Source organism: Miscanthus floridulus, chromosome 7 (assembly GCF_019320115.1).
Source record: "Miscanthus floridulus cultivar M001 chromosome 7, ASM1932011v1, whole genome shotgun sequence".
NCBI classification, from domain to species: Eukaryota; Viridiplantae; Streptophyta; class Magnoliopsida; order Poales; family Poaceae; genus Miscanthus; species Miscanthus floridulus.
The window spans coordinates 110,577,939-110,604,780 of NC_089586.1; the positions used below are offsets into that span (position 1 = coordinate 110,577,939).

A 26,842-nucleotide genomic window follows, 5' to 3' on the forward strand; every position below is an offset into this window, starting at 1 on the left:
AGTGGCACAAAGATGGGAGAAACCCACATCCCAATAGGTGGGAGCATGGGGAACTCTAGCGAGCCGAAGCGAATCGTATCGCTCGAGCCTGCCATGACGAAGATGGTGGAAAGGTGGGCTATCCGATGACCAAAAGCGTGAATGCACGGCGTCCTCCCCACGGACGGTGCCAACTGTCGGTGCGAAAAGTGACCAACAAGTAAATATTTGTAGTTTTATCGTGCGTTGTGATCGGATGTGGCCTAGCACTCAATGACACATAATTTATACTGGTTCAGGTAACGTGCCCTACGTCTAGTTTTAGTCGGTCGGTGACTTTATTTCTGAGCCCAAGTGCTCGAAGTTTGCAGCGGGGTTACAAACGAGTAGGAATAAGAAGGGGGTGTTAAAGGCCCGGTCGGACTCTGAACCGAAGGGTCAAGAGTGACGGGGGCTCTAACGTGCGCTAAGTATTGGAGCGTATGCTCTGTGTAGCTTTAGAGTTCTAGAGCTATTGAGCTATTTGAGTTCTTAGGTCCTCGAGTGCTCGAATCGTCTAACTTCTCTTTTTTTAGGAGAGCCAGAGAGCTAGAGAGCTTTTTAGGAGAGAGCTCATCCCCTTTTATAGTCAAAGGGGGTGGCCTTACAAGTCAGAGAAAGAGAGAGAATGTATATGTGCGCTACCTAGTCTTGTTGCCCATGCTGTCGGGTACAAGACGGTCGCCGGCGCCCATAATACTATTTATGTCCAGATGCATGTGGCAGGCTCTACTGTGTTCGCCTGGTATGACAAACATCGGCGCCTACAATACTGTTTGTATTCTGACACGCCTGAAAGGTTGCATAATGCCCATCTGGCATGGCTTGATGGCACCGTCCTACAAGTGCGCAGGGTATGGCAGGGTACGGTCCTCGGTATTGTGGTTTGACTTGAGCGCCTTACTTTATCTGATTCGCCTGACCCTCGGGCCCTCACCGAGCGGGCGTCCCCGGTCGGTCGTTCTCAGTCGGCCCCGACTGTGTCGGTCGGGGAAGAGCCATGAGCAGAGGTCCGGCGTATCCCCGGTCAGAAAAGGAGGTTGGAGTCGGACTGTGTCCCCACCTTGGCCAGGCCTTCCGGTCGGGGACCGGATCGTTCTCCCGGCCTGTCATTATGTATCTGGGTCGGCCCAGGAGGCGTGCGTTGTCGTTACGCCGTCTGCTGGGCCGAGTTTTTGCAGGGAAGCAGGTCCATTGGGGACCCCGGGTTTATGAACCCGATATTGAGCCAAACCCAATTAATTCCAATAAAAATAGCTAGCTCTTTATTATTAGCACAAGCACTAAGTAACAAATTATGCACCTCAGTTGAAACATACGGGGCATATTTGCTGGTATTGGTCCTATTCCGCAGCACTACTTTAGCAGTACTTTTCAGCGAACGAACAATGTTTTCGTCTCACAACAAATCAGCATAAGCTAAATTTCAGCGAAACGAACATGGCCAATATTAAAAGCGGTCTTCCCTTCCATCTCTCACTCTCTGGTCTATCTCGTTCGTCTGCCCCTCACTCCATCGTCCATTCCTACTCTCTGCCCCGTTTGTCTGTCTCCCACTTCTCAGTCGTCCATCACTCACCCTTCTCACTTTGAATTTTCTGTTCGGCTGGTATATAAGCTGTTTGTGCTGATTTGTTGGAAAAAAAATAATGTACCATGGCTGATAAACCGGATTATAAGTCGGCTTACAATGACAGCCGAACAGATAAGCTACAAAACCTTCGTTGCTGTCGCGGTGCGCATGCGAGCGCGGGTCACGCCTCCCCTTTTTCTTAAACTTACAACATATGCACATACTAGCCACCTCACCCGTTGAGTCAATCTCTTATTAATTTTCTAGACGAGATTAATCATTTATAGCATTAGTATTTATTACGAGCATTAGACTTTATTCAATTTAGGCACTGTTCGCGTGCTCTTAAACCTGGCTTAGATCCGCTTTTTTTCATCCGGAACGGTGTTTTTCTCTCACAAATTCCTCCATATTCATCCAGATTTCTCCAGAATTCCTCCAAGCGAACGGGACCTTAATGTTAGACAGAAGGTTAATTAAATTCAACTAATTATTATGCATACCGTTGCAGTAACTTTCAATGACCATTAGACAAGACCGATGGCCTCGCTCATGTGTGGGTATAGTACTTTGGAGACCTTGTCCGTACGCTAAAACTGAAAGAACCACAAACGCACCTACTAAAGCCGCAGCTGCTGCAGCTGCCTACAGCTGTTCAGTGTTCCACTCGTCGGCGAGTACTATAGCATGAACTAGAAGCCGTGCAGCCGCAGCCGCTTAATCTTCGAAGGCCTCGCCCACCACGACCAAACACCCCGCTTGCTTGTCGCGCCCTCCGTTCTCCCAGCTTCTCTCCTCCAGACGACTAGTCATCCACGGGCCACGGCCATTTTCTATCCTGTCAACGTCAACCACATCGGGGCAACCCACCAAAGACCACCGCAACGGCGCAATCCATCCAAACCCCGGCAACTCCCTAATTCCCTCTCCCGGAGTCATCGAGATGCTCTCTTCCTCCTTTAGTTCAGCTCCCGCCGCGCTGTCTCGCGGGTCACCGCTCCAAGAACCATGCCCTGCCTATTGCTTCTAGCTCCACCGCCTCGCCCCTGTCTAATCGACTCGTTGAGTCGGCCACCACTTCCCAAATATCGGTTCTTCCTGCCCCGGACCCGGAGGCGGCCAAGTCCGCGGCTTGGCGTGCGGATGGCGGAGATGATCAGGGTTGGGAGCGGCGGGGAACCGCCCGAGGTTGGGGTTTCCATGGAGAGTGACCCGCTTGTGGGAGGGGACGCGCCGTCCCGCACGAGGTGGGAAGCGAGCCGGTGGGCGCCCGTGGAAGCTGCGCTGAATCGGATGGTTAGTGTTTCTTGGCATGATGCTGTAGGTGTTCATGATAAAGATTCTGAGAACCAAATTTGTTTTGCTGCATTACTAGTAACTGTAAAAAGATCTTATCTTTAAACTTAGTAGACTTTATAACTTGCTAGCCAAGCTGAACAAAGGTTGCATAGAACCAAAAAGAGAATCGCATAGTAGACTTTATATACTAAATGAAGCTCCAGGATATTCTGATTCCTCGATCTATAGGGAGTGTACATTGCTTTATTGTTCTGATCAACATCAATCTGTCTTCGTATAGGTGTCTAGTCGGGCAGTGAATTCTACTTTTATGAGCTGAACGGTTCTCATATGGACCTTCTTCGTTGACATGTAGAATCATTAATCTGATTAAATGCCCTGATTTGTAAAGTTGCATGCTTATTGTCAGGGATAAAATTATGGATGCCCAAACTTCCTTCTGACTGCTGAGTTTCAGTCAGAGTCAACCATTACAATATTTGAAAAATGACCTTTTCACTAGAACTTGAGCTCAGCTTTGTGATATTACTTGGAATTCTGGCAACTCTACTGAAATCGTAATATTGTGCACCAGAGTAAATGGCTGGTGTCTGGTTCTTTTGCTTTTGCAGCTATTTGGAAGCATGATGCTGAAATTATGTGGTTTTTGCTGGGTGCGGTTGGCAACTCTCTGCTTTCAATGGTTCTTAAAAAGATGCTAAACCATGAAAGACCTGCACCAGCTCTGCGGTCTGATCCTGGGATGCCATCGTCCCATGCACAATCCATATTCTATGCTGCGACCATCCTAGCTTTTTCATGTAAGAACACCAGAAAGACCCTAGTATTCAATTATACTTTGATCATAACACGGCATGACAATACATTCTCCTGTTAACACTAAACGCATAAAGGCTGGTTAGAGCTACTTACCTGGTTTAAGTGTGTTGCTAACAATAATACTATTTTCTTGTCGGTTTGCTATGTGGCTCTTCATTGCTGATAAACAAAATGAACAAAACTAAATTATATATAATATGCTTATTTTATGCTCTACAATTTTATGATAAAATTAGGAGGAACAAAACTTTCACTCTAAAACATGGACACAAATCAAACACACTTTTCTCCAGTTTAGCACAATGTTTGATTAATTAATTTCATTTTCCAATGCAGTGTACTATGGGCTTGGGACAAATTTTCTGACCATGATTCTTGGGCCTGCAACTCTGTCGGTGGCCGCCTATCTGGTAAGAATAGTGCCCGACTAAGTTTAACTCCGTTGGTCAAGTCAAGTGTTTCTTGGAAGCTCCAAGCCTCCAACATGTTCGATAATATCCTGAATGTTGAGCTTCTCGTATCAGTAGGCACTAGTTTTAAGTTTTGGCTGCAATCTAACTCTGGTCTTATTCACGTGCAGTCTTGGGTACGAGTGTCTCAGCGCCTTCATACACTAAACCAGGTCACTGTGGGAGCTGTTGTAGGATCTGCCTTCGGTGCTCTATGGTTTGTGCTCTGGCATTCGCTTGTGCAGGAGGCTTTTGCTTCTTCTCTGCTTGTCAGGATTGCAGTCATCGTTGGATCATCATCATTTTGTGTTAGCTTTGTCATCTACATGATTCGTCACTGGCTCAAGGATGAGTAATGTATTTCGTAGCTGCAATGGGAGATCGACTGATAGGCACGATGCATTTGGATGATTGAATCCGTTCTGATTCTTATCAGAATTGATTGAAATGGTGCCAAACGGGTTTTGAGCGGAGCGATTCAGGAGTGAAACGATTCTCCTTTCCTTCAGAAACGATTCTCCTTTCCTTCAGAAACTCTAGGAACGGGGAAAAGCTAGTTTCACACCGATTCGTGATAGTCACATGTCTCCTGTCTCACTAGCAATTGTATTTCTTCCAGTTAATCATTTTTAAGTACAATAAATTAGAAATGGGTTGTATTTAAGTTGTTCTAAGCCCCCAAAACGTTCTGATTTTTTAAGAATATTTTTATTTATATGATTTTTTATGAAGATTTTTTTTATTGAATCAGAATCTAGTCTACTAGCCAAACAATCTCACCAAATGATTCTAATTGATCATTAGAAATGTTTCTTGAGAGAACCCACGTCCGAAACGTTTCTATACCAAGTTCGAAGCCCACTGAACACGCATTGCAAATTCAGTTCTGAATTAGAATTCTTTTTATTTAACACTGAAGGGAAGTTAAACGCATGGATTCTGGTGATAGCAAATAATTAGCCTCTTGGTTTCCTTCTTTTGCATATATTTTAGTGCCTTTTAGTTAGTATATGACTTAACAGTCAACAATCTTTGCTTCCATGCTATTCTGAGTAAAAAAAACATCAATCACATATTCACATGAGAAAAAGGGTGTTCGGTTTGAGGAATGATTTTACTCCTTGCTTTTTTTTCTTTGTTCTGTGAAATGAAATGGATTGATCCATCGTCACAAATAACATTATAAATAGTGTGTGCATGTTTGTTACGCAAATGATGCTTCCTTTGGATTGCATTGACACTAAGGAATCAAACCATTCTAGATGAATTGATATTAAGAAACCAAACTATTATAGATGAGATGGTGCATCATGAGTCTATTCCTCAAATTAGGTGAAATAATGATTGGTTTTCATTCCTCATACTAGCACTAATTATTAGTTTGTGAGGAATGATGTGATGATGAATCAATCCGTTGCATTCCACAAACCAAATAAAAAAGTGAGTGAAAAGATCATGGTCTAACTCATTCTTTAAACTATTCCTCCTTAAACCAAACACCCTACGAATGTTTCAATGTAGATGCAAGTGTTTCAAGGTAGATGCAAGAATTAACAGTATACTAGCCGGAACCCCCGGGCGTTGCCGCGGGCTAGAGTTCTTGAGCATTGGAAATAGAGCAACCTGAAAGCACATATATATATGTACAGTAGACTATGAAATTAAGCATAGTAACATGGAACCACCTTTTTTGGCTTCTCATTAAATTTCATTTAGCAGAAGATAGCATGGGTAAGTTTTAAATTTATACAATTAGCAGCGGTCAAATAATTTGGATTGAACGAAAGGCATTAAGTTATCTGATTGGTCAAGGAATGTTATGATATTAACATGAAGCCATCTCTATATCATGTACTCGATATTCGCCAAGCGCATTAAGATCATGCAAGATCTATATCTGCATAAGAAAAAGATGATAAGACTTTATTGTTGCAGCACATAGCCAATTCCCATTGAACAAAGAAGGCAGGTGAAGAATTTTGTTATTGAGGTGGTAGTTACATATACAGTTGACATGTACCAAGCCTGTTCCAATAAAAAACAACGGGAAAGCAGCAGGTATCACAATATAGGAATATTGCTTATCATATCAGATATTCAAGAGCAATCTGAAAAAATACACATCTTACTATGTAATTAAAAGTAGAGTTATCTTGAAATCGCATATAACTTTAGCTAGATTACATGCCAATTCATATTGTTGTTGCGCAGAAGACATCAAGGTTCTTTAGTTTTGAATCTTTGAATCTGCAATTAGCAGTAACGAAGTAACTGATACTGCACTGTGAGGCTGACCAACGCATGAGCAGGGCAGGGTACTAACCTTGGTTGTTTTGTATCATCACATTGTCCCAAGGCATAGTAAGTGTTGTATCGAAACATCGCCAAGCTTGTGGTAGTCAGCTTTTGCAGCGAATCCACGTGCTGAAACAATTTAAATGTAGAATTAAACAATTTGATCCCCTCTGAAAGTTAGACCAAGGAACTGTATACCTGTTCCTTTGGGCAATAGAGAAATCATAGTTAACTGTAATGTAATGTTGAGAATAATGTAAGCGAGTGCTATCTGTCATGTCACTTACGAATAACAGATCTATCTGATAGAATGCATAAAGAAAAAGGCACATCAACTGGTTTATTATTTTCACTTGGGCTATGAGGGCCTTGTCACTTGGAGTGGATAAAAATTGCTATCATTTCGGACAGGACAGACCAATTGAACAACTGAAGAAAGTTGCACATCCTTATAAAATAACCCAAATGATGAAGTGCAACTACAACGGGTTGAAAGAGCACTTCCAAAATAGTGAAGACTCAAGTTCTAATTTTGAAAGTGCATTGGTATGTCAACACATGGAGATGATCAAGTGGCTTGGAACGGAAACATAAGCAGACCATTGTAGGCGTAAATCTGTTGTTTGTTAAATATGACACGTATCTTCTTGTGTTCCAAAAGATGTAGCTGCTCTATGGTTCCTACGTGTTTCAGCAGCAGCAGCTAACTCTGGCCGTGGCGAATCTACTAGCGAAAAAAAGAATGCAAATTGGTGTTTGTCAGTATTAGTATAGGATAGATAGGATAGATGCGTGCTATTTGTGCCCAGCAACGTTATTTCAATGTACAGTGACAGTTCCTACTAAACATAAATATATAAAATTTAAAGAGCAATGAAAACAGAATGTGTCAATTTTGTTGCCCAGGACACACGGCATTTAGTTGCTCTTTGTCATAGCCACAAAGGGTTAAGATAGCCCTCGGCTACAGAACCACACTTAATGCAATTACAAGCGCACAGAACTAAGAAAGTAAGCTTATCTCTTATCTCTTTGTTTGTAAACAGAAAAAAAAAGGATGAACAAAACAAAACTGCGGTTGACAAAATCAACTCCTCTTGAGTGGGGTCGGTGGGCATGGATTACTAACCATATCCACATTCCTTGTATTATTTGCTCAACCATGAACCATCTATGCAGAGATTTACGGTGATTGGAATGGAGCCCAGTCCTGAACGGAGATGGCCCATCCAACATTTTTACAGACAAAGCAACAAATGAAGATTGTAGCGATCATGGCCGATCACCAAAAGAGAACTTATACAACCTTTTTTCCCACTAGGAGTATAGTTAGAGCTTTGTTAGGCTTCTGAAATGAGATGTCTTCATCCTAGCTCTAGTCGCTGGCGGTACTATTTGAATCTGCACTAGCTTGGGGCTGCGATGATGGTAGATAAGACCAGACAATGGCTGTGGCACCAAGGGTGACTGCAAGCCCAACTGAACCCCAGAACCACTTCTGTCGCTTCTTACGCTCCTTGCCTTGTTGCCTTGACATCTCTGCAAACCACAAGGAAAAACATGCAAGCGTTAATATGCTGGAAAACAAAAGTACACAGTACTAAAAAAACTATCAATATATCATATATTAAATGTTTCTCAAACAATTCGGCCAACATTTTTCACTCAAGTGCAAGGCAGGCAGCCAACACTAGTATGATTAAACCAACCCTTGTTAAATGCCGATTGATACACATCGATGTCAATAAGTGGATGAGTGCAGTGCATACGTAGCCTCAATTCTACCCCCTCCATCCCAAATTATAAGTCATTCCAAATTTCTTGGAGAGTCAAAGCATCTCAAGTTTGACCAAATTTATATAACAAAATAATAACATTTATGATATTAGATAAATATCATTAGATTTTTCATTAATTATATTTTCATATTATACCTATTTGATGTCATAAATCTTTGTAATTCTCTCTATAATTTTGGTAAAACTTGAGATGCTTCGACTCTCCAAGAAAGTTGGAATGACTTATTATTTGAACTGGAGGGAATACTATGTTACACAAAGTCATTTAGCTCGACGTAAATTAAGAGAGTATAGGAGGAATACTGCCAAGACAACAAACATATTTCATGTTAGTTAGAACCTAGAAAACAGATATAATATCTTTTGCATATCCAGTATAGAATGTCTGTAAGCTTTCTGCATCCAGCTCCCACAGATGTTCACCTCTCATATAATTTATCGAACACCTGAAAACTATATACAATCAGCAGTGTTCTAAAAGAACAAAGAGAGGAAGGGAGGGCACCACCTAGGACTTAGGTGCCGACTAGGAGGATTTTGTGCCCATGATTTTGTTTACGGGCTGCTGGACTACCTTAGAATATATATAAGCCCTTCATAGGGGTGTCACCGTTTCAAATAGTATTAATCAAGGTCATCTTCTGTACAAAAATTACCACTGAACTAAATATAGCTAACTGCAATGGAGAAAGTATTTACCGATAGCTTCTTGGTTTCTTTGGGACATTTCCCTGTTGGCAGCTTCATAGTACTGGACCCTATCCGACAGCCTTGCAATCTCAAAGTTCTTTGCTGCAATCACGGTTTCCATCTCTGATTCAACTTCAGTACGGGCAAAACCCTGGGCAATAGCAGCAGCTACAAGTTGTGAAACAGTTATTTGCTGGCACAACTCAGCTCCAGGATCCACGCTTGAATCATCAGTATCCTCAGCTATACTTGGAGATGGAAGTGATAAGGCAACACGTGATAGGTGGTGACGCAGCTTCTTCCATTCCTTCTGCCAGATCTCAAGTGCTTCTTCTGCTTGCTTCCTCCTCTCAATTTCCATCAACAGACTTAGCCTCATTTCACGGAGGTCATCATCCATGGCTCGTGAAGATCGAGTTCCACCATCACTTGATATTTCTGAGGTTTGACAAATAACATTGAAGTTAGGCACAAAAGCACCATAGCAACCACTAGTTCTGAATACATCGAGGCATCCAGAAATTTCCATAGTAAAATGGGCAATTTTCCCAGTAAAATAGAAAAGATTAGCAGAAATTATCTCCATGCAACATTCAATGTATCCTAAACAGTTCCATCATTTGGGGTAAAAGACCTTAGCTCATGGTGATTAGTCATTACAACGCAATAAATGATTGCAGAGTATAACATGATTGAAGAGAACATAGATTCAACCAAATAAAGATGACTGAGGAAAATCAAAACAATGGCACCTGTAAAAAATCAAACCCTAACAGGGCTAAAGGCATAACTGGGAGAGACTACACATACTCCACATTTCTAAGTTCTAGCCTGAAACTAACTCATATCGTGGAAAATCATATGTAGGATGACTTTTGCATACCTCTAACAACATCAAAAATTTCTATGAGCATTATTGTTGCACATTAAAAATATCGGAAGCAGAAAACTTAGGACTGGAGAAATTGTCAATCTGCCAAAAGGGTAAACTCCTAAGATCAATTCTACTTTAAAAACACTATAGCCAAACTTACAAGAAGCAGAACATGATGAATCTTACATCTTAGGAGACCAACGACCAGGGTATTTTCTCATACAGTTGGTCCTAAGTTTGTACCCAAACCCTTTCAGCAGCTTTTTAATAGATATGGTATATGGTATTGCTATAGTGAATTAGAAATAGTCTGCAAAGAATATCTGCAGGAAGCATCTTGCAAATAACATTAGACTCACTAGAACGCTTTATTTTCAATGTTGTTTTAACAGTCTTAATACCATGGAAACCTGGTAGAGATACAGATAACTGACAAACAAAGTGTAACAAACTGATTGGTACCTTCAAATGCATCATAGAATTCAGCACCAGGTGTGCCAACAGAGGCCCCAAGAGGGGAACTGGGCTTCCACCACCGCTCTTGCATACCAGCATCATCAGCTTCAGTATTGCTAGCCACACTCATCGAATCCTGAAGTTCAAGGAATGTGTCACTGTCATCATTTTTTGGTGCCCCGCCAAGCAAAGGTCCTTCCAACATTAACAGGCTTCACCAGTGCTTCAAGATTTCCACGCTGAAACTCAAACTCAGGCTGCTTCCTGCTCATTTTTGGCTGACACAGATCCCTTGCCCTTCAGTAGCATTTCATTTTTTCCATTGATGGGAGCCTCTTCCACACCACTGTCACCTTCAGCTTGACCATTCCCTGATTGCTGAAACGCAAACTCAGGCTCCTGCACTGCAGTGGGTTCACCCCCTTTGGGCAAAGAAGGCAGCATCACTGGGAGCTTCGGCTGTCTGCCCTCACTTCCAACATCACCCTGAGAGAAGGTCCTGGCAAGGGAGGCCCCCCGCCTCTTATGGTTGATGATGTACGGCGACCAGGTTCCGGGGAACGAGGAAGGTGAGTCAGGCAGGGTGGTGCTCTTAGGCGTGGCATAGAGTGATGCCGGCGACGTCTGCGTCCTGACAGGAGCCACCGGCACAGGTGTGGCCTTGTCCCGAGGCGAGGGCGGCGGCTTGGGCGTGGCTTTCTGGACTTGCGCAGGCGACCCCGCCTCAAGTAAGGGATCCAGCACGGCGTAGTGCGTGATGGTCGGCATGGGGATGCAGCTGCAGGAGGGGAATCAATGACGGCTGCACCTCCCTGGCATCAAGGAGGACCTGAATCAAAATTGGCATGATAAATTCGACGTCAGAATCGATCAAAATCCTGCTCACGATTGGGGGATTCAGATCCAAATATTCGGCAGCATTTCAAGCGGAACACGTATCCTTCCTTTAGAAAAGCCTCTGGCATGAGAATTTGAGATGGTGATATGCACACAGCACACGAATCATTCCCCGAAAAAAAAAGGAGAAAACGCTCAATATTCCCCACCCTGTGATTACATATTTACATACCAACACGAAATCGCGCGAAGGAACGCACGAACCCTGTGATTACTCGTGTCAAATCCGACAGCTCCGTTGCAAAATTTGACAAAAAAAAACCCCGACCACCCCAACCACGCGTAAGAGAGGAAACACCCAAATCCGCCTCACTAACGACCCAACACCAGATGAGGCGAGACCGTCGCCCGTAGCCCCAAAAACCAGCCGCGCAGCACCCTGGCAGCCGAACGAATTGAACCCCAACCCCCACCCCTTCACCTTCAGCGCGAGATCCCTCACCCGGCACCTGACGTCGAAGGGACGATAAGATTGGATCGAGGTTGCAGCACTCACCTGGCAGGGTCCGGGTCCCGGAGGCGCGGCGCCTCCACCGAGAAGATGGGAAACCCTAGCGGAGGCAGCTGCGCTCCACCTCCTTCCCTTGGCGGATTGGCGTTGAGGAAGAGAAGACGGCGTTGGCCTTTTTCTGTGTTTCCTTTCCCACGGTCCGCAGCAGCGACGGTCGCGCGTTTGTATTCGAATTTATGGGACCGGGCAGAATAGAAGTAAGCGGCACGAGGACGAGGAGAGACGAGCCTTGCTGGCCCCAGGTGGCGAGCGGGGCCCACCGCGCGGTGGCAAGCGAGCCCGAGGTGGCGGGCGGGGCTGACTTTTGCGGGGCCCACATGTTAGAGAGTGGATGAAGAGAAGAAACCGTGGTCTTGAGAAGCGCTGTCACGCTGGCCGACTACGTGGCGTGTCATATCAGCGAAAATAGCAAATATACAGAAGCCTCACTGTTTCGTGTGGTAAATATATAATTGGTCAAATAAAACTGGTAAACGGAGAAATGTCACCCATAACAATGACAAAAACTTAAAAATCCCGTGCGCAAGGCAACAAACAAGCTGGGAGGCAGAGGATGAGGGGAAGGGAAGGGTTTAGGGAAGGTTTGCGAATTTTACTGCAGGGTTTTATTATCTGCTTTATTTATCAGCGGCTTTCTATTAGGTTATCTCTGACAATAACATCCAAAATACAAGACACACTCGTCTTTTGGGTAGCGTTACAGGCAAAAGGTTCCATACCTATTCGGCATCTTCTCCAACAATGGCCCCGTTCGGCTGGCAGAATTTTGGCTGAAACTGACTGATTGTGTGAGAGAGAAACACTGTTTGGCTGGATGGATGAATAGTGCCGTGTGAGGGGAAACCAGCCGGCTGGCTGGTTTCTTAAGACCAGCGAACAACCCCAATAAGACTTAAAAGAGAATCTTTTCTGTAAATGGGTTTTCAGGATAGAGGATGTCTATATTTAGATTATGCCTCTAATGTAACCCAAAATACTCTATTGAAGGTTAGGATGAGTTCGCCGTCGGAGACCGGCCCCGTTTAGATTCAAAAAATTTTGGATTTTGACTCACTGTAGCATTTCGTTTGTATTTGGTAATTAGTGTCTAATTATGGACTAATTAGGTTTAAAAGTTTCGTCTCACGATTTCTCACCCAACTGTACAATTAATTTTTTTTCGTCTACATTTAGTACTCCATATATGTACCGTAAGATTTGATGTAACGGATACCACACAAAATTTTTTAAATCTAAACATGGCCTTACTGCATAGAGGAGCCGAGGCGGAGGGTGGAGAACACGAAAGGAAAGGCTGCGATTCTGCGAATCAGAGAAAGCTCGCCGCAGCGACGCACCCGATCCCTTCCACGGCGCGGTCGGGGGGGGGGGGCGGTTGTCAGCCGCGGATGGGTAGCCAGATGGGGGCGCTGGCGCGGCGGATCCCCTCCCCTGTTCTTGGTGGGAAAGAAAGGCGTGTGCCATGTGGATGACAGGATGCGACTGCCTGCACGGTGGCCTAGCTCACTGGTGGTTTGGTGGGGTAGCCCGTAGCCGTACACGGCACGAGAGCGATGGCGGGGGTCAGATGGATTTGAGATTCGTGCTCGGTTGGCGCGGCTTCTGGCTGCGGATGGACGGACCCGGTCGGGGCTGGGTGGTGATGCGTGGGCAACAGGCGACAGGCGAGGGAGCTGGGTTGTTCGGTTCGTCTCGCGTCGCGCCCCGCCGTGCGCCAGCGCTCGTGGATGTTTCTGCTCTTTCCGGACCGGTCGTGCGCCCTCCAGTCGCTGTTTTCTGTTGGTCCATGGATGATGATGCAACTGATACGCGATCGGCGAATTTCAACGCAAGGAACCGGTCATCAGTCAGCACCAGACGAAATTCTTGCAACAAGTTACAGGTCCTCTTGGCTTTTCTCATCATGTCTGATCTAAAATTAAGAAAATGATAACGGGAGAGGGTGTCTTGGTCGTCCGGATAAAGAAAGAGGAAATATAATATGATTCGAAAAATCAACCATAAAATAAAGTAACACGGGCTTTGTTTCGTGATATTCACCAGGGGAAGGAGAGAAGAGTGAGCCCTTTTCGTTCGAACTACTTTAGCGATACTTTTCAGCGAATCAATAATGTTTTTTCTCACAACAAATCTGCATAATTATTAGCATAAACCAAATTTCAATGAACCAAACAGTAAAATCGAAATCGATCTCGATATCTTTTTTTTTCTCCAGCAATTTCTTCATATCTTGTGTGTGCTTTAGATGATGATTATTTTTGGAGATCTAATTAAAAAATAGAGAGTGCTTTTCATTAAATCTTGATTCCTGACAATTAGGAACCACATAAAGACACTAAGCCTATTCGCTCGTTGGTTTCAGCCAGAGCTTATCAGTCATGATACAGTGTTTTTCTCTCACAACGAACCAACACCAGCCGAGCTTATCGGTCCAGAACCAACCAGCGAACACGCTGACCTCTAGAGTTGCTCTTAGGAGTCTATATACGGTGGAAATTTGGTCACAATCATTGTTTTTTTTCATTTGAGTAAATTGCACCTAGAATACAGGTAGGCTAATGGATACAAATTAGTCCAACAACATATACTCAATTTAGTAGAAGAACTATGCTAATTGGTGCGTGTACAGTCCAAATACAACCTTGGTAGTATATTTGCCCATGGGGTACCATGCCGAGCCAATTCGGTGGGAGCGTATATGAAGCTGGGTCATCTACGCTTGGCTTGGATGCCTCACCTTAGCTCTTTCGTTCGATTCCAGAGCCCGCCCCAATTTTCTCGCTCTGTCTGCGACGATGGCAAGGAGATGTCGTTAATTTACCCCGCCGCTTCCCTCAACACCACTTGTGTTCGATTTCTGCTATCGTCCACCATCGTTGCCTTCTTTCAGCTCCCCTAGATGACGGGCTCGACTTCGCCCGCGACGTGTCAGGGCCCTTAAGGCCATGGCCAACGCAGTGACGACTGGCGAGGATGTTAGCCTCGCAGAGCCATGTAGGTTCGGCCTTCCATGTAGAGGAGAGAGAGCACCGGATGGTGGTTCCACTCTGAGTCAGAGTGGTCTGTAGAGACATCTATGCCGTGGTCTGAAAAGCTAGAGGTTCGAGGAGAGAGTGTGAGAGAAAAAGATTCCTATAGTCAGCGCGTGTTTAGTTCCCTGAATTTAGGAATTTGGGTTATGGTAGCATTTTTGTTTTTATTTGGTAAATAGTGTTCAATCATAGACTAATTAGGCTCAAAACGTTCGTCTCGCAATTTCCAACCAAACTGTGTAATCAGTTTTTTTTTCGTCTACATTTAATACTCCATGCACGTATCGCAAGATTTGATGTGATGGCTACTATAGCACTTTTTGGGATTTTAGGGTGGAAACTAAACACGCGCTCATGTTGTGGTTCAACGTTTCTCAGGTGAGGTAGGGCCTGTTTGTTTGCTACAGTACCTCCTAAAATTTCTGTCACATCAAATATTTAGACATATATATGGAGTATTAATATATAGACTAATTACAAAACTAATTGCACAACTTGTGACTAATTTGCGAGATGAATCTTTTAAGCCTAATTAGTCTATGATTTGACAACGCTGTGCTACAGTAAACATGTGCTAATGACAGACAGCCTGTTCGGTTGGCTGGTTCGTATCGTTACTGGTTCGTGAAGAAGTACTGCTGACTGGTTTGTGTGAGAGAAAAATACTGTTCCGGCTGGAAATTTACGATCGTTTACGACGAGCCACAGCCAAACGAACAGGCTAAGATTAATTAGGCTTAAAAAATCGTCTCGCAAATTAGCTTCCATCTAGCTTTCATCTATATAATTGGTTTTGTAATTAATCTATATTTAATACTCCTTATTAGCATCTAAACATTTGATATGACATAAATTTTAGAAACGACTAAAAAACCAAACACCCCGAAGTACTTAACGTCTGCATATGCGTCAGAAGAATAGCAGTTTTAGCTGCCCAAAGCCTACATGGCAACAGCTTTTTGCTGAAACCAACAGTTGGTGTTGGCCTGCGTTGGTGCTGCTCTAAGGAAGCAGTTGCCAAGCGGACTGCAGTTCAGTTAAATTGCTCGTGGACATAGCTACGGGAGTGTTGATCCGGCTATTAAAATTTAGGAGATGTGTCGGATGGATGTTGTATGAGGTGTTCAAAAAACTAATAAAAAAACAAATTACATAATCCTTCAGTACTTCACGAGACAAATTTTTAAACCTAATTAATCTGTCATTAACACATGTTTACTATAGCAAAATATTATCAAATCATGGACTAATTAGGCTTAAAAAATTTGTCTCGTAAATTAGTCATAAACTATATAATTAGTTTCGTAATTAGTCTATATTTAATACTCTATACATGTGTCCAAATATCTAATGAAACAATGACTAAAATTTAGAAGGGTCAACCGCGTTTGGTTGCCTGTAAGAGGGCTAACTAGGCTCGTCTGATGCAATCAAGTGACCAACGCATGTTTGGTTAGCTGTACACTCGTTCTAGCCAGGCTGATATCATGCAAAAGGAGCCGCTGGGCCTGTCTCTCCCCATACGAGATTTTCCTTCGTTCCTTTCGGGCCTGGGCGGGATGGTGCGAGCAAGCGCGTGCGCGACGTCCGTTTGAGAGACTGACATTGCTCTGACATCTGTGCATCATGGGAACCAAACAGCACCCCTCCTAGACCAAGGCTATGTTAGATTGAGTTTATAAGCTAAAATCAATCTTACTTTTTTAGCTATGTATTAATATTTTTCTCTTATAACAAATCAGTCGCAACACCAATAAATTATATCCAACAGAGCCCAAGCCGACAGCATACGACGAACCACAAATAGCACCTCCTCGCACGTGCCCAGCATGGCTGCTAGGGGCCTGGCTGGCTCGCGCAGTCCTGGTGGGGGATATTTGACTTTTTACTATTACAACGGATCACGACTTCTCAAATAGCATTCTTACTATTGGCGATACGATTTTAACAGCATAAAGAGAAACAAGCTACAAAAATATCATTTTTGCTCCCGTGGCATCAACCAATGCGAAAAGACCATGTTGCCCTTCGCATCTTACTTTCGCCTAGGCCACAGATTAAAGAATGGACAGCTCAGGATAGCTGTTGGCTGATATACGTATACTTATATTTTTAAGACATTTCTTCTTTAATTTTCAAAGGGAAAAAGAGCGTATACGATGTCATCAAGATGTCATGGCTAAGAGCAGAGCATGGCGTGCGTACGATTCAGGCCAGCGTTCGGCACGCTCGTACGAGGCCGGCGAGGGGCTCCTCAGAGCCATGATCTTCCGCAGCGCGGCGGCGTTCGTGCTTCTGCTCGTCGCCCCGCCATCTTCGACGGCCCTGTTCGCTTTGCTGCCGCAGGCCTTGGGGACCAGGACGCCCTCGTCGACGTACACCTCACCGAGATCATCACGTCCGCCAACTTCGCGGCGCACGTGGCTGTCGCGCTAGGTAGCGAGGCCGCCCTGGGGCGCACGTGCTCGAAGGCGTTCCGGAAGGATGAGCACGAGCTCGGCCATAAGTCCGACGGCAAGACCATCGAGTGGTTGCTGCAGCAGGCGCAGCCGGTCATCCACGCGACCACCGGCACCGGCACGCCCGCCGGAGCCGGCCGCGCTCGCCGGAGCCAGGGAAGGGCGGCGGAGCCTTGGTCGCGCCCGCCGGAGCCGGGGAAGGGCGGCGCGCTAGATCCGGACAGCCGCGCCAGATCATGGAGCCGCCCCGGTGCGTGACCACCATGCTGGTCTTGGGCGTCGACGTCCTCAGGCAGCGTGATGGGCGACGGCAGCCTGGAGAGGAGCAGGAAACGCGTGACGTTCTAGGACCTGGAGCCCGTGCACGAGGACGTCGAGGCCGCATAGGTCGGCGGTGCACGGCTGGCAATGGCGGCGGTGTCGAGCATCCGGTTGGAGCGTTCATCTCGACGGCCCCCGCCGTGTCCTCAACGAGCTCGCGGTCGACCCCGAGTGCCGGCACCACGTACTGCTGGGACGAAGCCGACGAGGCTCGACTTCGAGGCGCACCGCGCCGTCGAGGGTGCGGGGCTCTCCGTGTCTACGGCCGCGGCGAGCACTGCGCGTCGCCGTGGATGGCAACACGACGCACCGCGGCGTGGCCGAGCTCATCTCCTTCCTAGGCTGCGTGGTGATGGTTGAAGGAGACTTGTGAGGCCCGCATGTCAGTGATGGGGGAGGGAGGGGGAGGGGGAGAATAGAGAAGCCAGGGGCAGAGGTGGTCATTTTACCTGAGGCTGCTAACCCAGATCCAAGCTGGATTGGGGTACTGGGGTGCCACATAAACAAAAGTGACAAATATATATCGATTTTATCGCTCTGCTGTTAAAACCGTATCGTCGATCCTTATAATGTTATTAGAGAGATCGTCTTCTATTATATATGTAAAAAGTTAAATATCCCTCCTGACTGCCCTCGGAAGGAAACCAAACGCGCCATACGTGCTAGTCTGCGCCTGTGCGGCTGCTGTCCTCTTGCCCTTTCCCTGTCTATTCTCTCTCATGTCTCATCTGATATGGAAAGCAAAAGATGACCCTGTTTGCTGCAGCGTTACGTTGATTCAGCCAAATTGAATGCGCACACACCTTTGATTCGACTTGTATCTACAATTAGTTGAAATTTGCATGGACAGGCTTGATAATTTACATGTATGTTGATTCGTTTCCCAAAGGCTGATGCTAATTTTCAGTTACATGTGAGAACCAGGGACTTGTGCGAGCTGGTCGCCAAGGCTGCTTTGAAACAACCGGCTCTACATCAACCGGCTCTACATCTTGAAGCCATTAAGAAGCTGTTGTTGGGTAGTGTATGGAGATCACCACGGCTTGTCCCTGACTTATATCTGTTAAATATGATCATTTGCAAGCCTCTTGATTCATTTCCATGCGTTTTCATTTCAGTTACTTGTTCTTTTACAACTCAATCCTTTGATAAACGGTGTCAATGCTGAAAACTCACTCTTGAAGCTTAAATTTTTGTTTTTTCATGGAGATGCCAATGCCAATAAATCATTACAAACAACCCGTGATCGCATTCTCTGCAATTTTCTAATTTAGGTGCTGCTTCAGAGTTCAAAGTCTCCAAAATATCTTAAGAATACAGAATTCCACCAGCCCTTGAATATAGAACGAGAAGGATTCCCCGTGTGTTGCTGCGGGAATTAGCGATGACTTTCATACTGTTATTATAGAGGACTATTTTGATTTTTAGGTATAATGGGAAAACAAAAGCAGCTAGCTGAAAAATTACAAAATCACTCTTTGTTATTGTGCAAAAATGCCACATGTATTAAATGTAAGATCTAATTTTTCTCAGGTTATGCATGGCACTTTTTTTAAGTAACTGAGAAACATGGGAGATGAAATGGAGAAGTAGAAATTAAACTAATTGGAACAAAGCAATGCATAATACATGTGAAGCATACAAATAATGAACATGGAAAAAAGTTTTTCAGGACGCGTGTCTGTGGAAACCACACGGTGGGCCCCAAGCAAAATTAACCATATCTATCTAACAAATCTGTCCCGTGATTCTCTCCCCATCTCTATTTCTCCATTCGCTTTCTCACGCTTCCTCTCCTCTGAGATCCAGAGCAGCCTGCTGGAGCTCGTGCGCAGCCTACAGTTCGCGTGGATGGCGAGCGACCATCAAAGGTCAAGCATGCATGGCGGGGTTATTGCACCAGCCATTGCGCGTGCGGGTGTGGCGAGGAGACCGCGGCGGCAAGCCAGCGCAACGGGGAGCGCATGTGGCAAATATCTTGCGGCATTGTGGAGCTTGAAGTGGATTCGTGCTCCCTCCAGAAGGCTAGAATCCTATATCTTCTGATCCGATGGCGACGGAGGATCTAGGCATGGCGCATGGACGCTGCTAGTTGCAACAGTGGGAAGGTGGAGCCGCAGAGGTGAATGAATAGATGAGGCGGAAGAGGAGAATTTAAAGGAAGCTGATGGGAAGGAGAATCGATTGCTATTGCAATCTGTAGTGGTGAACGGGCGCCTCGAATGCTCCATTCGGTGGGTGTCTCCATGTGGGATGTGATGGTGGATGGAAGTTTCTCTCAATCTATTAAAACTGCGAATGGGACTGTTAAGGCCAGCCGTGATGTAGTGCTGCTGTTTGGTTAGTGGATAACGTGGATAGCTCTGGTGTTAGATAAAACCTCTAATGGGATTTTGCTTTATTAGAGATAAAAGATGTGTCTTACACTGTACAAAAAGCCAGCCTAAATATAGAAAGCCAATCTTAGGTGATGAATGGTCGGTGTCTTGCGGAACGGGTACAGTGGTTGCGTCTCTCTCTCGCTCCCTGCTCCCGTGCAGATGCAGTGGAGGAGGAATGAGAGATGGGGTAGGAGAGTGAGCGAGCCAGATGGGGAACACAAGTAAGGGGCTCACCCTAAGTACAAGCTGGTCCAACCAGACTAGGCGCTGCCTCCGCGCCGCGAACAAGGGCAAAATGGTCATCTTCCCACCTTCCTCTCTCCTTAACCGGTAGAAATGAATAAATTAAGAGGCGCGATGCCTTATAGCAAAATTGTAAGCAACCAAAGTATCTTTCAGCAAATAGCTTCATTTTTTATGTCCGCTAGCGAACGAGCAAAATTTGCCTTTAATATTTTGATATAATTTCTAGAGTGGTCTACATCTCTATGACCTAACAATCCATCATGCTTGCTCCACTACATATATGTATGGTTATTATAGAAATCAAGGTAACTTTGGATTTGGTATGACTTGTACTGAATTATGTTATACTATGTGTTTGGTTTGAGAAATGAGTTATGAAGTGTTTAGTTTTAGCATTGCCATGCGCAGCCAAGGTCCGGCCAAATTTTGGCAATCAAATCGGCTGCCCAAAATTTGATCGCACATGGGCCACAAAATCAACTGGACTTTGTTCGTGCAAGTTCGGCCGAGCCAAAATACGGGCTTGATCCAAATGTTGCTGGTTCCCTCAGTCAACGACCAAATTTTGGTCTGGTAGGCATCGACTAACATCCAAACAACCCGTTAGTCCATCATCATGTTACTCTATGTTCACTTCAACTTATCAGCTCGATTTATCAGCTATGATATAGTGTTTTTCTCTCACAATGAAACAACATTAGCCGACTTATCAGCTGCAAAAACCATTAGCCGAATGACTCCTAACTTTTTGTTTGTTACGGGAGTAGAACAAAGTTATCCATCATTATCTTATTTCTCAGAGCATCTCCAGCAGAGCCCTTATTTAAGTCATCATCCTACTTTTGAGGGCTAAAAGTAAAAAAAAAAACTGGCTCTAGCAGCCCGGCTAAAGCCCTCAAATTTAAGAGGCCTCTCAAATCACCCCTCCAGACCTCAGCCTGGCGGGCTAGGCGAGGCCCTCAAATCACTGTGGCCTTCTCTTTCGTCGCGCCCTATTTCCCCTTGCGCGCGAAGCCCCACGTGTGCCGCCAATTTTTCCCCACGCCCTCCTTCCCCTCCCGCCCGCAACGAGACCGGCGCTCCCATTCCCGTCGCTGTGCCCGGAAGGAGCAGCAACAACAGCGGTATGTGCTCCCCACCTCCTCACAGTGAATATGTGAATGATTCTGTATCCGATTTGAATGCTGTTGCGTGTGAATTTGAGGCCACAATGAATATGTGAATGTTTTTTATTCCTATTTCTCAACTTATGAAATGTTCGATTGAAGCACTTGTGTGAATTAGTTTGGATCCTAGTATGCTCATGCTGTAGCAGTAGTAGCAGCACATATAATTTAGTAGTAGTTCCCTTGCCTGTTGCCGTGACGAGATCCTTTTAGCATCTGATAGCCTCCCGGGTGTCAGATGAAGTTTCTGAATGCGACTAGTAAACTGTACTGTACTGTATATGTGATTCAAATTGATATGTATATGTGCTGGTTTTTTTGCACAGTTTGGAATATGTCGCAGGGAGGTAATTGGTCACGGATGATGTCCGACGATGTTGACGTCGATGACATTGCAATTTTACCCATTGGTACCCAGCCTAGTCAACCTAGTTCTCCAAAGAGGAGGCCAATTAGTGCTGCCAACTACACTCCAGATGAAGATCTCCAATTATGTGAATCATGGGAGAACATGAGTTTGGATCCAATCACTGGAAATGAGCAACCTAGCAAAGCGTATTGGAAGCGTATTCATGATAACTTTCATGCCAACAAAAAAATTGTATCTGCTAGGAATGCAAATTCTTTGGAGCATAGGTGGGGGATAATTCACAAGGAATGTCAGAAGTTTCAAGGCTTATTTGAGGAGGTTGAGCGCCGCCATCCTAGTGGTGTGCCCTACGAGGAACATGTAAGCATTGTTTTATTTAGATGTTGCGTCATTTATTTACTAATTTTTGCTAACACATGTCTTCCATTTCAATTGCTAGGAGCTCAAACTGCATATATAGACAAAGATCCAAAGAAGAAGGGGTTTCCTTTCCTCCATTGTTGGTTGAAGATCAGACATTGAGAGAAGTTCACGCCCCCAATCAGCAACAAAAGGCCTAGGAGAAGTGATTTACCACCCGCAGCAGTGGATGTGTTTGATGTAGAAGATGGTGAGTAGAAAGAGCCAAACCCCTGACTCTTCCATGCTTAGCAGCAAAAGGCCTATGGGGGAGGAAGCAAGCAAAGGAGAAGCTGAAGAAAGGAGGAGTACCAACGAATTACAACTTGATAGAGAAATTTCTTACAGAGAAAGAGAAAGTTAGAGAGGATAGGCAGGAGAGCAAGGTGCTGCATGAGCGCAAATTATCACTTGAAGAGTGCAAGATTGCAAATGAGGAGAAGAAGACGCTACGGGAGCAAGAACAAAAGGTTATGTTTTGTGACCTCGACACATTGGACCCCTCTCAAAAGACATATGTGATAGCAATGAGGGCTCAGATTGCAGCTGAAAAGATGGCAGCGTTTAACAACGCTTTCGGTGGTAGCAGTGGAGGACATGAAGCTAGTGGTGCAGGAGAAATTTGATATTCATCGTTATGTTATGTTTTGGTTTAGGACTATGTGTCTTTTCATTTGATAATGTTGTCGTGAACTATTACTATGTGTCTTGATTGATCGAATGTCGTCAAATTTGGACCAAATTTATGTTTGAATTTAAATTTGAATATTCATATTTTCAATCATATTTTTAAGTATGGTGCTTTAGAGTTGCAGTTTAAAAAAATTATTATATAGTGTGATGTTCTCAAATATATATATATATATATATATATATATATATATATATATATATATATATATATATATATATATATATATATATATATATATATATAGGGAGAGAGAGAGAATAGAAGCAATTGAGAAGTAGGGGTCCTGTTTTGAGGCTGCTACTGGAGTTTAGTCCAGAAAACATGGTCCTCAAAAGTAGGGACACCTCTCAAATGAAAAGTATGGGCCCTGTTTTGAGGGCTATTGCTGGAGTTGCTCTCACAAGCTAATAATTAGTACGTATTAGTATAAGAATGTAATTTGCTGAATAAAACCATAATGTCTCATTGCATCTAAAATGGTTTGATTCCTCAAATCTTCTGTACAGAGACTACTGTTTATTCGCTCGATGATACAGTTGTTACCCTAAACCCTAAACCATACTGTCACTGTGCTCGTCAACACCTCGCCAAACCCTAGACTAACCTGATTCCGCCCCCTAGCAACAAATCCGTATCTCCAGTCCGGCGACGGCAGTATCCGAGCTCGCACTCCCGCACCCATCCGCCTCACTGCCACCGCACCCCAATCACACGCGCGCCACCCGCGATGACGCCGGCGACGGCGATCTCCGGCTCCAGCGGCCACCTCGTCGTCTCCTCCCCCCGCCTCAGGCAGCCGCTCACGCTCCCTCCGCGCACCGCTCGCCCAATCGCCGCCGCCGCCGCCTCGCCCGTGGCCCGCCGCGGGGTCTCGGTCGCCGCCGTGTCCAGCCCCGCTGTGTCCGCCGCCACGGGGAAGGATGGTTAGTTATTCTAACGCCGCATTGAAGCACTCTGATTCGTTGCTGTTGGGGCTTGCTGGTATCGAGGGTTCTGCTGAGGGGTATGGCTGTTGATCTGTGCTCTCGGTGTGGTTTTGGGATTCGATGATGACTTAGAGTAGAAGTAACAATGCTGTGAGATGCGATAAACTATAAGCTGAGCTGCGATGGTTGGTTGATTTCGTTGATTTGGGACAGTCAAATGTGATAAAGTCCTTTTGTTTGTAGCTAACTCTGGGTGCTCATCGGGGTGTATAGGTTGCCAGTACCTCTTAAAAGTCAGCTGTATTTTCCTCTTTGAACTAGAAAAGTTGCCTATGCCAATTGCCAAATTTCAGTCTCGTTTCTGTAATTCTGTTCTGGTGTAGCCACTAGACCTATTAGGAACACTTATTTTGAGTGAGATATACATATGTCATATGTGAATTACTAAACCTTTCATTTTTCTTGAATTTCAAATTTATTAGCACTTACGAATTCTGCATTGTGTAATTTGATTTTCTTAGCATCACCATTGAGCTATTCCTTCTGTTTGATGTGTAGAACATCAAATGCACTCAATTCTGACTTTTATTTAATTCTGAATGTGATCCTCTCTGACTCTCATACCAATATATGCACTCAAATGTTTTAGGCATCGATGTGAGCTTTCATTCTATAGGAAGTATTGTTTCATGCTTAGCACACTTTCTTTCTAACTCTAGCAATTTCTTGCAGCCAAACAGGCTGCTAAGGATTTCCTTCATATCAATGATTTTGACAAGGATACAATAATGGATATCCTTAATCGAGCGATCGAGGTTAAGGCAGCGATAAAGTCTGGAGACAGGAGCTTCCAACCGTTCAAAGGGAAATCAATGGCGATGATTTTTGCCAAGCCATCAATGAGGACCCGTGTTTCATTTGAGACGGGATTCTTCTTACTTGGTGGGCATGCTATTTATTTGGGTCCAGATGATATCCAGATGGGCAAGCGTGAGGAGACTCGTGATGTTGCTCGAGTACTTTCTGGCTATAATGACATCATTATGGCTAGGGTCTTTGCTCACCAGGTATGGTCATGAGTTGCATGATTAAGATTTCCTTTTTGTGGTATTTTTACCAACATGATCGTTTCTTTTTACATATTTGATCTGTCTTCTCCATGCTGCTTAAGCACAACAATTAGATATCTACCTCAAAACAACAAGCACTATAGTCATCAGTTAAAGTAAATTTTTGTCAGTCGGAAGTATATTAATATGAAACACCAACTTCGATTTAGTATAGATTTAACTGGAACGGCAAGTTTGTTTAATTCTAATAATATAAGAGCCAACATGTGTCTTGGATGTATATGGATGCATGGTGGTTTTGAACTGATATCATTATCTTGGCAGTTCTCTTCTGTGGTTTCTTTGTCTGTTTGTGTCCTTTGATAATATATCAAACTTGTTCCGTCTGGATGTAAACAAATAATTGATGTTTTGGGTTGATTTTAGTTGTCTTTGTTACTCAGATACTTCATCTGCATAATTTACCGTTGTCGTTTGTCCTTCTTGTATTGATCTTAGGTAGTTCCACTCGATGCTGATTCCTTTTTGTTTCCATCCAAGCACTATCTCCTAACTTCTCATATGGTTTTGGCAGGATATTCTGGACTTGGCAAAATATGCACCTGTACCTGTCATAAATGGTCTCACCGACTATAACCATCCATGCCAGATAATGGCTGATGCACTTACTATGCTTGAGCACATTGGTCGTATTGAAAACACTAAGGTAGATCATCATACCACGGAAGTAATTGCATGTGCTCTACGTGTCTAATTTTGAGCTGGGTTGTGACCAATGGTCTTCTTCAATTGCTATGTAGGTTGTCTATGTTGGAGATGGGAACAACATTGTGCACTCATGGCTTCTATTGGCAGCTGTACTTCCTTTTCACTTTGTATGTGCTTGTCCCAAGGGATTTGAGCCTGATGCGAAGACTGTGGAGATCGCCAGGAGTGCTGGAATCAGTAAGATTGAAATAACAAACGATCCCAGGGAAGCAGTTAAGGGAGCAAATGTTGTGTATACAGATGTTTGGGCCAGCATGGGCCAAAAGGAAGAAGCTGATTATAGAAAGCAGAAGTTCCAGGGATTCACGGTTTGTCTTTTTTTTTCCACACTTTATAGAATCTGTGTGTCTTACTGGACTCCAAGTACATATACTTTGCATATGCCCATGAGGTGATTGAGTTAAAACTAGAGAAATAATCATTTATTTTCTGACCTTCATATGATTCAAGATACTAGGTCTTTATCTCCATCATAATTGTGGTATTCAAGTGACAGTGAAACTCTGTTTCTCAGTAATGATAGCTTACATTGTTGTCCATCAGCTAAAACTTCTGTTTTTTACCCTATATTGCAGGTGGATGAAGCCCTGATGGAGATTGCTGGGCCACAGGCCTACCTTATGCACTGTTTGCCCGCAGAGAGAGGAGTGGAGGTGACAGACGGTGCCATCGAGGCTCCCAACTCAATCGTGTTCCCCCAGGCTGAGAACAGAATGCACGCTCAGAATGCCATCATGCTTCACGTGCTCGGCGCTTAACTCTCCTATTGCACACCAGTGTGGCAGTGTCACACTTTTCTTAAATTCTTAGGCATTGCTGAGGGATTGAGGCTGTTTTGGCTTTAGGGCATATATGAGAGCTTGATTCAGACGAACTGTTTAGTAACGTGATAGCTGTTCTTCAGGGTGGGAGTTTGTTGTACTGTAAAAGTTTGGTAATAAAAAGTAAACTTCTGTGCTAGTTTCGTTTGCAAATCATATCAGTTTTAAGGGCACGTTTGGTTGAGACCCTGGATCAGTTTTGCCGGGCTCCATCCTTGTCTGTACCACTGCACCCTGCCTTTGCTTTTGCTGCATCCGGTTGGAGTCCTGTAAAGTTTCTTGGAAAAAGCGCGGGCAATCCTGCGTCCTGCCATCCTCAGGCGGGCCATCAAGGTTCAGTTTGCTTGCTACCCTGCCACCCAGGCCTGGGCAGCTGCTACTAAACAGAAATGTTGAAAGTGAATGAAAAATGAACAAGATTTTGGAATAACCACTTTTCATTGATCTTTAAAGGGGATTATATACATTTGAGGGGTGTCTTCAAAAGACAACCGTTCACCAAAGGACAG

At 44.5% G+C, this 26,842-nt stretch overlaps 2 protein-coding genes and 2 pseudogenes across 2 annotated transcripts; 3 read left to right on the plus strand and 1 right to left on the minus strand.

Annotated features, from left to right (window-relative positions):
- The first annotated feature begins 2,188 nt into the window (after positions 1-2,188).
- LOC136467554 (lipid phosphate phosphatase epsilon 2, chloroplastic-like) lies at positions 2,189-6,183 on the plus strand. Its single transcript, XM_066466308.1, has 4 exons — positions 2,189-2,887; positions 3,465-3,690; positions 4,046-4,119; positions 4,290-6,183. Exons 1-4 carry the CDS (start codon positions 2,600-2,602, stop codon positions 4,512-4,514), a joined length of 813 nt encoding a protein of 270 aa, XP_066322405.1. The 5' UTR covers positions 2,189-2,599; the 3' UTR covers positions 4,515-6,183.
- Positions 6,184-7,361: 1,178 nt separating this feature from the next.
- Positions 7,362-11,834, minus strand: LOC136467553 (uncharacterized; annotated as a pseudogene).
- A 5,070-nt stretch (positions 11,835-16,904) lies between these two features.
- LOC136466053 (uncharacterized) lies at positions 16,905-22,680 on the plus strand (annotated as a pseudogene).
- Positions 22,681-23,319: 639 nt separating this feature from the next.
- Positions 23,320-26,472, plus strand: LOC136464250 (ornithine carbamoyltransferase, chloroplastic-like). The gene is made up of 5 exons (XM_066463217.1): positions 23,320-23,671; positions 24,407-24,741; positions 25,319-25,450; positions 25,545-25,820; positions 26,088-26,472. The coding sequence occupies exons 1-5, from the start codon at positions 23,476-23,478 to the stop codon at positions 26,268-26,270; spliced, it is 1,122 nt and encodes a 373-aa protein (XP_066319314.1). The 5' UTR covers positions 23,320-23,475; the 3' UTR covers positions 26,271-26,472.
- The last annotated feature ends 370 nt before the right edge of the window (positions 26,473-26,842 follow it).

Excerpts from the sequence above, each read along its gene's own strand:
- LOC136467554 (XM_066466308.1), top strand. The coding sequence starts at position 2,600 with ATGCCCTGCCTATTGCTTCTAGCTCCACCGCCTCGCCCCTGTCTAATC. Across the intron at positions 3,691-4,045 it reads GACCATCCTAGCTTTTTCAT|TGTACTATGGGCTTGGGACA; the intron begins GTAAGAACACCA and ends TTTCCAATGCAG. Across the intron at positions 4,120-4,289 it reads TGTCGGTGGCCGCCTATCTG|TCTTGGGTACGAGTGTCTCA; the intron begins GTAAGAATAGTG and ends ATTCACGTGCAG.
- LOC136464250 (XM_066463217.1), top strand. The coding sequence starts at position 23,476 with ATGACGCCGGCGACGGCGATCTCCGGCTCCAGCGGCCACCTCGTCGTC. Across the intron at positions 23,672-24,406 it reads CGCCGCCACGGGGAAGGATG|CCAAACAGGCTGCTAAGGAT; the intron begins GTTAGTTATTCT and ends AATTTCTTGCAG. Across the intron at positions 24,742-25,318 it reads CTAGGGTCTTTGCTCACCAG|GATATTCTGGACTTGGCAAA; the intron begins GTATGGTCATGA and ends TGGTTTTGGCAG.